This window comes from Cyprinodon tularosa, unplaced genomic scaffold (genome assembly GCF_016077235.1).
Source record: "Cyprinodon tularosa strain WSP-4 unplaced genomic scaffold, ASM1607723v1 ctg223, whole genome shotgun sequence".
Taxonomy (NCBI): domain Eukaryota; kingdom Metazoa; phylum Chordata; class Actinopteri; order Cyprinodontiformes; family Cyprinodontidae; genus Cyprinodon; species Cyprinodon tularosa.
This window is the reverse complement of record NW_024038833.1, coordinates 176,902-192,662: the sequence shown is the minus strand read 5'-3', so window position 1 is coordinate 192,662 and position 15,761 is coordinate 176,902. Positions and strand designations below refer to the sequence as shown.

Here is a 15,761-nt window from a genome sequence, read left to right as displayed (position 1 = left end):
AGTGATGATTTTGGTCACTGTGACGGGGTTCTTTGGCCTCCAAGAATCCAGGCTCAGTCGGGTTACCGGTGTTGGTGATTTATTGTGCTCAAAAACTCAAAACAGGGTGCAAAAGAAACTCTGGGCCTCAGCCTCCCTCCAGTTACCAGCAATGTAACAAAGAAATAGAGAACAAAAATGGTCGCTCTTCTTCCCACAGCCCTCATTAAATAGTTTAAGCCCCTCACCTCAGGCTCTCTTATTTTTGATTTCTTCTCATAAATCAGTTTTGTCCATATATTACCTCCACAAACAATTGATATACAAAAACAAATAATTTTTACAACTTAATTCCTTCACACAGATTCATTGACTTATTCAATTACACCCAACTTTTAAACATAAAATAAAAAATATATATAATCTGACAAACATTTAGCGAGTCAAGTGTTGGTGACGTCACTTCCGCATTCCAACAACTGTGGCGTTTTAACCGCTTACTGAGCGTTGCCCCGGGTTTGAACCAGTGGCGGCTGGTGAAAAATATTTTTGGTGGGGCTGATATAGCCTAGTGTATGTCTCCAACTAATCCGGAATAAGAATTCAAATAAACAATTGGAAATGAAATACAATTTAACAGTAATGATTTAATTTACTATATACAGTAATAACAGTAACAGTGATGATTTTGGTCACTTTGACGGGGTTCTTTGGCCTCCAAGAATCCAGGCTCAGTCGGGTTACCGGTGTTGGTGATTTATTGTGCTCAAAAACTCAAAACATGGTGCAAAAGAAACTAAACATATACAAGATACTCTGGGCCTCAGCCTCCCTCCAGTTACCAGCAATGTAACAAAGAAACAGAAAACAGAAATGGCCGCTCTTCTTCCCACAGCCCTCATTAAACAGTTTAAGCCCCTCACCTCAGGCTCTCTTATTTCTGATTTCTTCTCATAAATCAGTTTTGTCCATATATTACCTCCACAAACAATTGATATACAAAAACAAATAATTTTTACAACTTAATTCCTTTTCACAGATTCATTGACTTATTCAATTACATCAAACTGGGTTTGAACCAAGCAAAGACGCCGCCAGACTGAAGATGACAAGTCCCCGTAGCATAAACACGTCCACACACACACACACACATACACACACACACACACGGCTAACCCCACTTAAATATTAAGTGTGCACCCTCAATACGCCAGCAGGTAACCAGGAACAGCTTGTGTGTTTTAAGTTAATGGAGCTACTGGGCTCAGCGCAAGTGTATTGGTCCTCACAAGCACAGTATAACAGGAATGTGTGTGTGGCACGCAAACTGAGAGAGGTTTTTTAAGTGATGAGGTGGATTTGTCACAGTCACAATAACCATGACAGGAAATTTTCATATGCTACAACAGGGATGTTCTTCTGGCAAACGGGTAGATACACTCACCGGCCACTTTATTAGGTACACCTGTCCAACTGCTCGTTAACACTTAATTTCTAAGCAGCCAATCACATGGCAGCAACTCAGTGCATTTAGGCATGTAGACATGGTCAAGACAATCTGTTGCAGTTCAGACCAAGCATCAGTATGGGGAATAAAGGTGATTTGAGTGACTTTGAACGTGGCATGATTGTTGGTGCCAGAAGGGCTGGTCTGAGTATTTCAGAAACTGCTGATCTACTGGGATTTTCACGCACAACCATCTCTAGGGTTTAAAGAGAATGGTCCGAAAAAGAAAAAACATCCAGTGAGCGGCAGTTCTGTGGGCGGAAATGCCTTGTTGATGCCAGAGGTCAGAGGAGAATGGCCAGACTGGTTCGAGCTGATAGAAGGGCAACAGTGACTCAAATAACCACCCGTTACAACCAAGGTGGGCAGAAGAGCATCTCTGAATGCACAGTACGTCGAACTTTGAGGCAGATGGGCTACAGCAGCAGAAGACCACACCGGGTGCCACTCCTTTCAGCTAAGAACAGGAAACTGAGGCTACAATTTGCACAAGCTCATTGAAATTGGACAATAGAAGATTGGAAAAACGTTGCCTGGTCTGATGAGTCTCGATTTCTGCTGCGACATTCGGATGGTAGGGTCAGAATTTGGCGTCTACAACATGAAAGCATGGATCCATCCTGCCTTGTATCAACGGTTCAGGCTGGTGGTGGTGGTGTCATGGTGTGGGGAATATTTTGTTGGCACTCTTTGGGCCCCTTGGTACCAATTGAGCATCGTTGCAACGCCACAGCCTACCTGAGTACTGTTGCTGACCATGTCCATCCCTTTATGACCACAATGTACCCAACTTCTGATTGCTACTTTCAGCAGGATAATGCACCATGTCATAAAGCTGGAATCATCTCAGACTGGTTTCTTGAACATGACAATGAGTTCACTGTACTCAAATGGCCTCCACAGTCACCAGATCTCAATCCAATAGAGCATCTTTGGGATGTGGTGGAACGGGAGATTCGCATCATGGATGTGAGTTAGACTCCCTCACATGTCAATGTTTTAATTGAAATTTTATTGTAAGTGCATATTTGGCTTTTATGTGTGTGTCTTTGTACGTATGTAATGATGTGATGTAATTTTGATGCCTATCTTGGCCAGGTCTCCCTTGCAAAACAGATTTTTAATCTCAATGGGTATTACCTGGTTAAATAAAGGATAAATAAAAAAAATAAAAAAAAATGTGCAGCCGACAAATCTGCGGCAACTGTGTAATGCCATCATGTCAATATTGACCAAACTCCCTGAGGAATGCTTCCAGCACCTTGTTGAATCTATGCCACGAAGAATTGAGGCAGTTCTGAAGGCAAAAGGGGGTCCAACCCGTTACTAGCATGGGGTACCTAATAAAGTGGCCGGTGAGTGTAAATAAGGATCTCACCGAATTTGTTGGAAGCTGCATCTTGTTCGTTACATTCGCCATTGTCCCTCTGATTGTCTGCACCTGCGCATTGGGTGCAGAAGCCTGTTAAAGGGCAGTATTTTCAGAGCCCCAAGACCATAAAATTCTGAGACGCTGATTGGCCATTAAATTATTAAATTGACCTAGCAATAATACATGATTGGCAGATTCTCTGCACTTGTGGGGCAGTCTAATCACAGCACCAAGACAGAGACGGTAGGAGTCTGTCTGTGGAAATCCACAAATGAATGACAGTAGATAGGGAAATGTAGTTTATATAATTTGTTTTGCTTATAGGTACACACTCTAGAGAGTAAAACTGACATTTATGAGTTAATTTCTAAAAATATATTTTACGTTTCTCTCTTCTTATCAGGGAGGGCGGTGCCCCAGCGCCCCCTATGGGACGGCCGCCACTGAGCTGGAGTAACCAGTGGGAGAACCGGTGTGAAGGTGTCATGAATGACCACGCCCCTTTCAACCAAATCATTCACTTTAGATGTTTTATCAAGAAAAATCACATCATCGCTCCACTCATACGGGAGGCAGATTTCACACTGTAACAACCCACCACTCCTCCAGCGGCTAAGGCTGCCTCCTCCACTGAACAATTCACTGTCGGTATGAGTTAAACTCTGCACCGGCCTCCACCACGGGCATGATGCCAAAATGCCAAACCGAGCCTGTAGCAAAAGCTACCAGATCAGTAAGGAACAACCAAAAATCAACTTAAGAATAGAAAAAAACAGTATGTAGAAGAAGGTGCTTTAAAAAACACCATACAAAGAAAAACCCACTCACTCTGACACTCCCGTCTCAAGCTCCATGCACTCCGCCATTCACTCAGAGAGAGAGAGAGAGATTACGGTTATTTCAATAATCGATTAATCACAATTAATCCAGTTATTCCAATTAATTGTTTCAGCCCCTCCTCATTTGCATAATTAGGCAGAAATACATACAGAAATTTAAATACGACAGGCAGAAATAAATAGCATGGAAGAAATAAATATGGTAAAAAAAACAAAAACAAAGCAAGAATAAACCAGACAAAAATATCATGAGATGAACAAAATAAATACTTAAGTAGATACTTCTAGATACTTATGAGAAACTCTCAGAGTATATTTTAATTTTAAATTTAATTCTGTTAGTTTGCAACTAGATTAGCTTTGGAAATGATCCATCCACATAATTAAACCTAAAATAACAAATAAACTGTAGTATGTTTAAAAAAGCATGGCAAAACATGGTATGTTATTATTATGTGTTTCAGTGTTACCATAGCTACGTGGATGTTCATTCAGTTGTTTAATTGTGTAGAAACTAATCCAATCATCCCAATCATCCCAATCATCAATCCAATCCCGGAGAGAACCCACGCATGATAAGAATATAAAGAAAAGATCTATATATATATCTATATATATATATAGATATATATATACATATATATATATATATATATATATATATATATATATATATATATATATATATAAGCTAATTAACCTAACTTCTTTTTTGGACTTTGGGAAAAAGCCGGAGCGCCCGGAGAGAACCCACGCATGATATATATATATATAAAATATATATATATATATATATATATATATATATATATATATGTATATATATATATATATATATATATATATATATAGATATATATATATATATATATTAATGTAGCATGTTTTGGTTAGGTTTAAGTCCCCTATACAAGCAATATTTCACTAAAAGAATCAACGACAAAGCTGCTTTCAATAGAATAATTGTAGTAAAAACACGCTGTAAACGATGGGGAATTCTCCTAATGACAATCCAAAGTCTTTCAAAGACTGAAAGCAAAAATTCTCTGATTCTTGCTTTAGCTGTGGTGAAGAAATCCATGATTCTGCTGCTAGTTTGCCTAAAAACAGCCACAACTTTTCTTCTGACTTTGTCTAAAATTGATAATATTTTCCTCACTGGTGATTCTGGTTCAGCTCTACGTGGGTCTGAATATGTCCACGGTTTTCTTTCTACAATGCCTTCCATTGCAGCCGGTTTAGACGGAAAAAAATCATCTGCGTCTGAAGAACTATCTTCTTCAATATTTTCCTGTTTAGGGTTGGCTTCTTCTGAACCTTTTCCATCTTCTGGTTGGACACCCGTAAGTATAACAGTTTGAAAACCTGAAGGTTTTGTTTGAAGAGACACAGAAAACCTAGGTACATGATGTTCCTCAGGGGTTGGTTTTAATGTGGGTCTGGTCTCAATGTTTCTGACTATATCTTCTATGAGAGCTCTAGGCAGGTCAGAATCTATCCAAACTTCCCCTCGTTTGTCAGATTTAGAGGCTGAAACTTCATTTGCTTTTGAAGGAACAATACCTATAATATTTTCCACTCTAAGTAAATTCTGTACTTTGGACATAATCCCTGGGATGGCTTCTTCTGAACCTTTTCCATCTTCTTGTTGGACACCTATAAGTCTAACCGTTTCAAAACCTGAAGGTTTTGTTTGACTCTCCATTGGTGCATGATGTTTCTCAGGGGTTGGTTGTAAATCATTTGCCTTTTTATGAGCAGTGGTGGCAGCTTCAGATTTTTTGTTACAATCTAAGAGTTTTTTGGCGGAGTTCACGGCAGCACAAGCAATCATGATGTTTATCTGTTGATTAAAACCTAAACACAGAGAATTACTGGTCAAGTAAAACACACAACCTCTCTTGTGAGTTCCCACTAAGGTAATGAGCTGGTCAAGTAGGTGAATGCATAGTTTCAAGGAGAGTGACGTCATAAAGTTCACGCCCTTCGGGGAATCCCCTTTGGAAGGCCCCCAAATCACGTGATCCATTTAGAGGCGGGGCCAAAATTGACTACGTCAGAGGCCTCGCTAGGGTGAAACCACATGACCGGGAAGCGCAAGGAGCTTGAAAGGGATCTGAACAGCCTCAGGCTCTGTTCGAAAACCTGGGCTGCATCCTCCAAGGACGCGGTCTACCTAGACTGGATCCTTCGAGTCTTTGAAAATAAGGAGACCGGAAGAGTTTTGGCTGTGAATTCGACCAGGTCTACCCTTCGACGGGTTTTACCGCCAAGCTCTGTTGCTGAGCAACCGTGAAAGTTGACACACAAAGCAGGAAAAGAATGAAAACCGAAGTTTTCAAAACTGTTTGTTTATTTATTTCTTTTTTATTGTAAAGTGAACAAAGACTACATTAACAAGAATCCAGAGTGGAATAAAGGTTTCAACCACCGGGAACAGGAACAAATAAAATCAAATGTAATTATAGAAACCTTAGTCAGTTAAATAACATGCTGCTGTCATTTTGCACATCTCTGATGTTGCTGCTATTTTCAAATATCCATTACTGTAAAAATGTCCATAGCTGCATATTGGTTATTTATTCTCCAGTTTTATATTGTTAAAACACTTTACAGTATTTTATTGTTCATATTTTAACTCTTCCCTATTATGTTATTCTTATACATTTTTCTAAGGTCCACATTTGTGTGACCATTTTCAATAATCTTTCTGCTGCTGTAAATTTGCCCATTCTCCTCCAATAAAGGGATTTTCTATTCTATTCTATAAAAGGGGTAGAAAGATAGAAGTAAATCTAAACAATGTATGTATAAAAATATATCTGCAAAATCTCTAATATTCAACAACAAAAAATACTTAGTTAAGCATATTGTGCAAAACAGCAATAAAAAGATAAAAATCCTATCAGATTTATAGTCCCCACACTGCAGATATATTAGAATATGTCCTTAAATTACAGCCAAACCCATTTACAGATTAAAAGCTTTAGATAAATTAAATATTACCGCCACATATCTGACTCAATAACCATTAAAACAACTATTTTCATTCATCTCAGACAGAACTATTCACTGACTTGTATTATATTAAACTGAACTTCCAATTTTCACCACTGTTCGGCACCAAGTAACCTTTCCTCTGATCACGGCTTGCTTGGTCTCGCAATGAATCCTGGGATATCCAAGGATACCGAGTATACATCGGACCCGTCCTTCAAATCGGGCAAAAAGAAAGACGCATTTTAAGGCCGCATAACGAGGACTCTTGGAATCCGACCAGACCTTGGCGCCGCACTATGACGTAATCGGTCTTCGAATCTGGCCTTCTAAGGACGCGTCCTAGGTTTTCGAACAGAGCATCAGTGTTCAGTCAAGATGTGGGTCTTTGGAGGAGAGATGCTGTCAGCTGGATAAAGTTTGGAAAGATTCTAAGAATAGATTGGTTGGAAAAACAACCAAACTAGTTGCTTAAAGCTAATTTGGTTAGAATAAACAATGTAATAATAAAATTTGAGTAAACCACCGGACAAAGCCAGCATTAACACGTCACTATTAATGACTATTTTCTCCCAACTATGGTTAGGTTACCTGCATAGGTGGCGTCATCTGTAAGACACAGGCTCTCACTTTAGAGGTTTGATGGTTCAAAACTTGTCTTTGGCTTTTGAAAGTTGTGATTAAAGTTAATTATTTTGGCTGATGAGACAAATTTGCATTGTTTTGCCCGAGTAAAAATTGGGTAAATTAGGTCGGTTTAGCCAAAAGATTGGTTGAACACAACTTCCAACCTGATTAAAACCAAAAAAACGTGGAAAAGCTATCATGTTTGAATAAAAATGACTAACACCTTCCATTTTGCTCATCATTGCCCAATTTGCACAAAAACTTTCACTGTCTGCTTGAGTTTATTTCACTAAAATGGCAAAAAAAAGCTGTGCACCTTAAATGATTGTTCTAAGAAATTTTACACTTAAAAAACCTACAAAAGATTTTTATAATACACACCAACCATTAACAATTTCAAGGGACCTTAAAAGGGGAAAAAAAGAAAAACAGTTGCAAAAAAAATCATAGATTTTATAACAAACTGTAGTTCTACTTTCCACCAGTAGGTGGTGACATGTTCACATGAAGCCTCATGAACTGTGGTCAGAATTCGGATATTAAATTAATCTCCGTCATTTATGCCTTCACCAATGCGAGGCAAAGCACTTCAGGTGTGCACTAATAGCCCCGCCCCGGGCTGCAGCCAACTAGCAGGTCAGTGCAACAGTTATTTCAACCCCCCCCTTTCCTGGATAGTTATCTGCTCAGCTTTTACTGAGACTAACTGTAGGAGCCATTTATAGTTGTTGGTGTTTAGGTATGGTTTGTTTCTGGGTTATTTGTTTTGGGTGGCGGTGACCTATATTCTGCTCTACCACTGGTGGCGGTGTGGAGGGGAAGGCTTTATAGGTAAGACGTGAGGGGCAGAAAGGGTTTTGGGTGACGGGAGGTCATACGGTTTTTACCGCTTTCTTTGGCACACAATAGCCTGCGTCCTCCGGTTAAACTCTGTTATCTTTCACATTCTCCATAGTTACCTGTCCATCTCACTTGATGTAAAGACCGCTACTCAGATTGTTTGGAAAGTTTGTTCATATACAAACGTACTTCAATAAATGGGAACGCCCATACCTTATATCCTGGTTTCCATCTCCTCTTTCAAGCGTGTTAAATTCCAGATTTCCCGCACCCACAAGCGACAAAAAGGTGGTTGGTAGTCGCTACACTAACATTATGTGCTCTCTTTCATTCATTGAAATGAATAACAGCTTAGATCCCATGTGCTTGACTGTTATTTTTTCTAGACAGAGACACATAAGGAATTTGGTTATCATTACCTCTCATTTCATGGGAAGCTTTTATGAATCGGTGCTTCTATGTTTCTTTTGTGTGTATGCTTCTGTCCCCTTAAACCCAAAATTGGCCTCAGCAGAAGGTTGCTTACACTGATCCTAGTTCTGCTTCCTGTTAAAAAAAGAAAGCCTTTTTTCTCCACACTGTCAATGCATGCTTGCCTGCTTGGCATAAGGAATTTCCACTGTTGTGACATGCTAATATATGAGTACAGTAGCCAAGCCTGCAAATTCAATGACTCGAAGCAATCAGCTAGGTTTCCTTTGAAACCAATCTAACTGTATGATGTGATGAAATTGTCTCTGTTAAGTGTCTTGGGAGGTAATAATGTAAATCCATTTGTTGTCCCGCAATGGGAAAATTCACTCTCCCTGTCCCCTTGGGGAGCAGTGGGCTGCCATTGTGTGGTACCCGGGGAACAGTGTGGGGTTAAAGGTCTTGCTCAGGAACCCAGAGTGGAGGCTGTGGGGATCGAACCGGGAACTTGCAACCTTCTCAGAGCACAAGCGCACTGCTCTAGACACTAGGCCAACACTCCCCTACAGATTACATATGCTGTGAATTAGCTTTACACGAATAAGCTGAATTGAAACTGAAAAGAATTTCAGCATCATAACAACAAATAAGAATGAGAAAAAAAAAAACTTTCCTCCCAAAAATAGTTTACTAATGTTGGGAAATTTATATGTATGGTATGGTTCTCATCCAGACAAATGAAAACCATTGCCTCAGCAGGTAGATCTTAAAAGTAGTTTTAAATGCTGATCCCCGTTCCTGAGGGAGTTTTGCTTTGATCTTTCTCTTTAATGCCTTATGTGACCTGTTAAATTAATTGCTAAGCTAAGGCCACGTTCTGGTTATATTTGACCCTTTTAATTTATTCTATGGCTGTTTTCGAATTTATGGGCTGCCTCTTCCAAGGATGCAGTCTACCTGGACTAGGACCTACGAAGTCCTTAAAAATAAGGAGACCGGAAGAGTTTTTGCTGTGAAGTCAAACAGGTCTAGCCTTTGGCGGCTTTTACCGCCATACGCTCTTTCGCTTAGAAACTGTGTCAGTTGACACACAAAGCAGGTGTAATTCCCCCAGGTACGACAGGCACAAGTGGCTTTCTCTACAGATGGATTTATTGAATCTTGCTTGTTCAGACTCATAAACCACACCGTGAAAACTAAAAGGCACAAACAATACAATAATTAGCTTACAAAAAATAAAGACAATTAACAAATATGACGACTGCCACAAATAAACAGACTTAATACCTCGTTGGCTGAGTACCAGAATAGAGTGGAATTATTCTTGGTTTTCTTCTTTCTTGCTTTACTTAAACTTTGTGACCGACCTGTGACCGACACATGCATCAGCTCTCTCTGGAAATTGCTTCTTCTTAGAAAACTAATCTCTAATCTGCATACAAAGCCCCTCCATGCACCCCCTGGTGGCGCATATTAACAACAGCAATGAAATACACACAAAACAGGCATAAATGAAAAAGTGGCAGCAACACTCCCACCAATCTCACAATTCCTCATGTGGGATTTTTTACATTCAGAATACTCAGCATGAACAAAAACAAAATCCTTAGTCTGCTTCTAGCAAAACAATAACCTTATGTATAGGGCGTTCTAATGAAAGTGTTTTAGTCACATGTTTACCGTGTTTGTCATACGTCTTTTCACTAACCAAAAGTCTAACCTTTCTCACTTTGTCATCGGTTCCAGGATAGACATCTGTGACTTTGGCCAGCTTCCATTCATTGCGTGGTGCCGCGTCTTCTTGCAGAAGCACTATATCATTAATCTTAAGATCCCTTCTGTGTGCATTCCACTTTTGTCTTGGTTGCAAGTTGAGCAAATATTCTTTCCTCCAACGGATCCAAAACTCGTTGGCCAAATATTGCACTCTTCTCCATCTTTTTTGAAGATACAAATCTTCTTTCATGAAATCTCCTGGTGGAGGTTGGATAATGGTCGACTTCATCGTGAGAATATGGTTAGGTGTTAATGGTTCAGGGCCTGTTGGATCACTCAAATGCTCGATGGTTAGTGGCCTACTGTTGATAATCGCCATAACCTCATACAGAAAGGTTCTCAAAGATGTACTGTCAAGTCTCTTGGCTGACTGGTCAAGGATGGCTGAAAGAACACTACGGATGGTTCTTATCTGTCTCTCCCATACTCCACCCATATGGCTTGCTGAAGGGGGATTCATAAGAAACTCACATCCAAGTGCCTTCACTTTCTCCTGATTCATGTCTTTCATGAGATCAGCAAGCTCTCTCTGAGCACCAATGAAATTGGTGCCTCTGTCACATCTTAGCTGGCGCACATTCCCTCTTATTGCGATAAACGCACGTATCGCATTCAGGAATGCGTCTGTACTCAGGTCATCTACAACTTCAATATGAATGGCTCGTGAACATAAGCAAGTTAGTATCAGTCCATATCTTTTGAGCTCCTTACGGCCGTCCTTGACATATATTGGTCCAAAACAATCCATTCCGACATAAGTGAAAGGTGGTGTAGGCTCAGTTCGATCAGCTGGCAAATCTCCCATACTTTGAGTCTCTGTCCTCCTTCTGTATTTGCGACATTTGACACAGTTGAAGATGTATGATGAGACTGCACGGCTATTTCCTAGAATCCACCAACCGTTGGCACGCAGCTCATTCAGAGTCATTCCACGACCTTGATGCTGAACCTTCGAGTGGAAATGTCTGATGAGCAAAGTTGAAACATGACTGTCCTTGGGAAGTATGGCTGGATGCTTTACATGTGAGTGCAGCACAGCTTGACTCAAACGTCCACCAACTCTAAGGACTCCGTCTTCGTCCAGAAATGGACTTAGTTTATAAAGATGATGGTTTTTGGTCTTGGAAACTGGTTTATTTGATTTTAGACTCTTTATCTCTTCTGCAAAAGCTTTCTCTTGAACAAGTTTGATGACAAACAGTTCTGTTTCTTTTCTCTCTTCCAAACTTGTACTTTCTTTTGTCCTTTGTTTGTCTCCCTTGCATTCCTTAACCTTTCTTCTCAGGGTTGCAAGTGCTCTTATCAATCGGGACCATTCTGAGAACTTTTCAAATTTGTTGAGAATGGTCTGCTCTTCTTTTGCGTTGGTGGTACACACAAAAGCTTTGCGAAGTTCTGGGTCATTTTCCTTGACCTCTCCCACCTTCATATCTCTAGCAGGAATGTTCCTCTCCCAGAGAAATGCTGGTCCCTTAAACCAATTGGAGTACTTCAATTGTTCTGCAGTTAAGCCTCGAGAAGCGTAGTCTGCAGGGTTTTGCTCTGATGGGATGTACGCCCATTGTTCTGGCCTTGTGCTTGACTTGATCCTTTGAATGCGATTAGCTACGAACACTTGAAACCTTTTGGCATCATTATTTATGTATCCGAGAACAACAGTGGAATCTGTCCAGAAAAACTCTGTAATGTCTGGGATTTCCAGCTCTGCCCTGAGTAGATCACTGACTCTAACTGCAACAACTGCAGCTGAGAGTTCGAGTCGAGGGATGGTCATGACAGCAGTGGGTGTGACTCTTGATTTTGCCATCACTAAGCAACAATGGACTTCATCTGATTTGTTAATGATTCGCAGGTAAGTACATGCATCATATCCATTGACACTGGCATCTGCGAAGTGATGAAGTTCGAAGCTTTTAACCTGGCCAAACTCTGCAGGGATGAAACATCTTGGAATCTCCATGTTGGCTAAACTTGGAAGATCTTTAATCCAGGATTCCCACTGAGGTTTTAAGTAATCTGGAAGCTCTTGGTCCCACTCGACTTTATCCTTGCACATTTGCTGGAGGATTTGCTTGCCTAAGAGTACAAATGGGGCTATAAAACCCAGCGGATCGTAAATAGAGGCAACGGTAGACAGTACACCTCTTCTGGTAAGCGGGTTGGACTTGGCTTGGACTCTGAACTTGAAAGCATCTGAAGTGATGCTCCATTCAACTCCGAGTACTCTTTCAATGTGTGGTAAACCGAGAGACATATCAAGGTCCCTAACTGTAGCACACTCTTCCTTTGGAATAGTGGACATAACTCTCTCACAATCGAAAACAAATTTGTGGAGTCTTAACTTCCCTTTGGAGCATAACTCTCTTGAGTCTTTGATGAGTTGAATGGCTTCATTTTCAGTTGGAACGCTTGCCAAGCCGTCGTCAACGTAAAATTTTCTTTGTATGAAATGTATGGTGTTTTCTTTAAATTGGCCATGTCCTTGGGCTGCTAGGTGTTTTAGGCCAAAATTGGCACAGCCTGGAGAAGACGCTGCTCCAAAGAGATGGACCTTCATACGGTAAACGGATGGTGTTGCTTCCAAATTTCCTTTCTCCCACCAAAGGAACCTTAAATAGTCCTGATCCTCTTTTGAGACATGAAATTGATGGAACATTCGCTCTATATCGCACATGAATGCAATAGAGCTTCTGCGAAAACGACAAAGAACGCCCACCAATGTGTTCGTCAAGTCAGGGCCAGTTAGGAGATGGTCGTTGAGAGAAGTGTCTTGGTACTTTGCAGAGGCATCAAACACTACTCTGATCTTTCCAGGTTTGTGTGGGTGATAGACCCCATGATGTGGGATATACCATGCAGGATGGTTATTCAACTCCTGGTCTGGAACCCTTTCTGCATCTCCTCTTGAGATTATGTCATCCATAAAGTTAGCATAGTCATTGTAGTATGATTTGTCCTTCTTTAATCTTTTTTTCCAGACACTTTAGGCGATGCATTGCACATATTTTATTGTCTGGTAATGTGGGTCTTTGGTTACGAAATGGTAATGGCATCTCGTAGTGGCCGCTTTCGTTTTGTTTGATGTTCTCACTAAGCTTTTTGATAAACTGTAAATCTTCTTGCGACACAGGGTTGTTATCAATAGCCCGTTCAGAAAAATCTCCTTCGAGTGCTTTGATAATTTCTGAAGGAGTGACGTCTTTCACCTTTGTTCTGTTGACATAATAGACTTTGTTCTGAAGCTTTTGAGAGGACTCAAGCTCTGGGATGACCTTCTTAACAATGATGCGATGACTGATTCCAATTGCGTCTCCATAGTTTAAGCAGGGATTGGTTTGTCCAACTATACTCCAACCAAGATCAGTGCGCTGAGCATACGGCTCATCATCTTTACCTGACACAATCTCTCTTGGGAGGAGAGCTTGTGAACAATTGTATCCAATCAACAATCCTACCTCACAGTCTTGCAAAGGTGCGATTTCTAGTTGAAGATGTTGAAGATGTGGCCAAGCATTGGCTGTCTCATTAGTTGGGATGTGAGCTTTGTTGGCTGGAATAAACTCTCTTGTATATGTAGGGGGTAAAGTGATTATTTTGCTTGAGTTAAAGCCACGAATTTGGAGATTCTGAAGTCTGTGAGATCGAACAACTGTAGTCTGGGAAGACATAGTAGACAGCTCTAGTTTAACAGGTTCTTGGTTTGTCTCTAGCAAATCTGCAACTTCACTGAGAACAAAAGTTGTATCACTCTGTGAGTCTAGCATCGCATATACGAGGACTTCTTGGGGTTTAGTAGCAGATGAAAGCCAAACGGGAATGATTGCGGCTGTCTGTGTGTTATTTTCTTGACCCGTTACTTGGTTAGTCATAGCTGTGGCTGTAACTTGCTCTTGAGCTTGGTCGCTTTGTCTTGATCTTTCATTATTTGACTCTGGCTTATTTGGTGCTTGTCTTTGTTCTTCTTTGTCTTTAACTCTGTCTTCATGAAGACAGGTAGGATGTCTTTTACTGCACTTTTCACAAGCATTGCGGTTGGTACAGTTCTTTGAATGGTGACCTGGTTTGAGACAACCAAAACAAAGCTTTTCTGATTTAATGAAGTTGACTCTGTCTGGCACAGCTTTGTCCAAAAAACTTCTGCATTTGTGCAAACTGTGCTTGGGTTTCTTACAGAATACACATGTTAGCTGTATCTTTTCTTGTGAAGTTGTTGTCAGTGTCTTAGCTCCTAGTTGTCGCTGGTTTGTGAGTTTCGGTTTGTCTGATATGTTAGGCTCACACTGTTTTAGTGACTGCAATGATGTAACAGGATTGCAAGCAATCTTGGCTTCTCTGGTTAAAAAGTCAACAAACTGGCTGAAAGTGGGAAACTGATGTGTTTGTTCCTCGATTTCAATAACCTTTCGGTTCCAACTAGCAGCAAGCCAGTCTGGAAGCTTAGACAGAATCTTCCTGTTCTCATTGCAGTCATTCAGGATTTCTAATGACTTGATGTGAGCTGTTGCAGTCTCACAACTGCGCAAGAAATCTGCAAAATCTCTTAGTGCAAAACTGTCCCTTGAAGTAATCTTGGGCCACGCATGCAGTTTGTCTCTATAAGCTGTTGCAATTGTGAACGGATTTCCGTATCTTTCATCCAGAACTTTCCATGCAGCAGCGTATGCAGATTCTGTTCCAAGCAGGAAGTATCCTTCAACTGCTCTTTTAGCTTTTCCAGTCACATATCTCCGAAGGTAGAATATTTTCTCAGTGTCTGGGATGTTCTTTTGATCTATCAGTGTTTGAAATGACAGTTTCCAGTCACTGTAGCTTAAGGGATCCCCAGAAAACACAGCCGGTTCAGGAACAGGGATACGACTAGCACTTAGTGCACTTGCCAGCGCTTTAACAAGGTCTGATGTACCATCACTTACTGAGGTGGCTGCAGCTTGGGGTAAGACTTGTTTAAGCTGAGATGGGAACCTTACATGTTCAACATCTTCACCTTTCCAATTAAAATTTGTAGCATCAACTTTGCATTCATCTGTTATACTTATTTGGTCATAAACCTGCATCCTTGCTTCTGCTGCCTTAAGATCCATTACCCTTTCCAGGAGCTGTACCTTTCTTTTCTTTTCATCAAGCGTTCTCTGCAGAGCTGCATATTCTTCTTCTTGTTGAGCCTTGAACTTAGCTTCATCTGCTTCTCTCTGCATTCTTAACCTGATTTCTTCTGCCTCTCTTTCCAAGCATCTTTGTCTAAACAATGCTTGTTGCTCTACTGCCTTTTTCCTGACTTCAACTTCAAGCCTTTCAATCTCTTGCTGTTCAATTTCTTGTTCTCGTAACACTTTGAGAACAGCCTGACTTGCTGCTGCTTCTGCTGCAGCTTCTTGATGCTTTGTAGAGGATCTGTTTGAGTGTTCAGAAGATT

General features: G+C 40.6%; 1 protein-coding gene across 1 annotated transcript; it reads right to left on the bottom strand.

Annotated features, from left to right (window-relative positions):
* Positions 1–9,667: 9,667 nt before the first annotated feature.
* LOC119784309 lies at positions 9,668–12,623 on the bottom strand. Its single transcript, XM_038286289.1, has 2 exons — positions 9,860–12,623; positions 9,668–9,768 (listed from the first exon to the last, which is right to left on the bottom strand). The coding sequence occupies exon 1, from the start codon at positions 12,600–12,602 to the stop codon at positions 10,179–10,181; it is 2,424 nt and encodes an 807-aa protein (XP_038142217.1). The 5' UTR covers positions 12,603–12,623; the 3' UTR covers positions 9,668–9,768; positions 9,860–10,178.
* Positions 12,624–15,761: the final 3,138 nt, after the last annotated feature.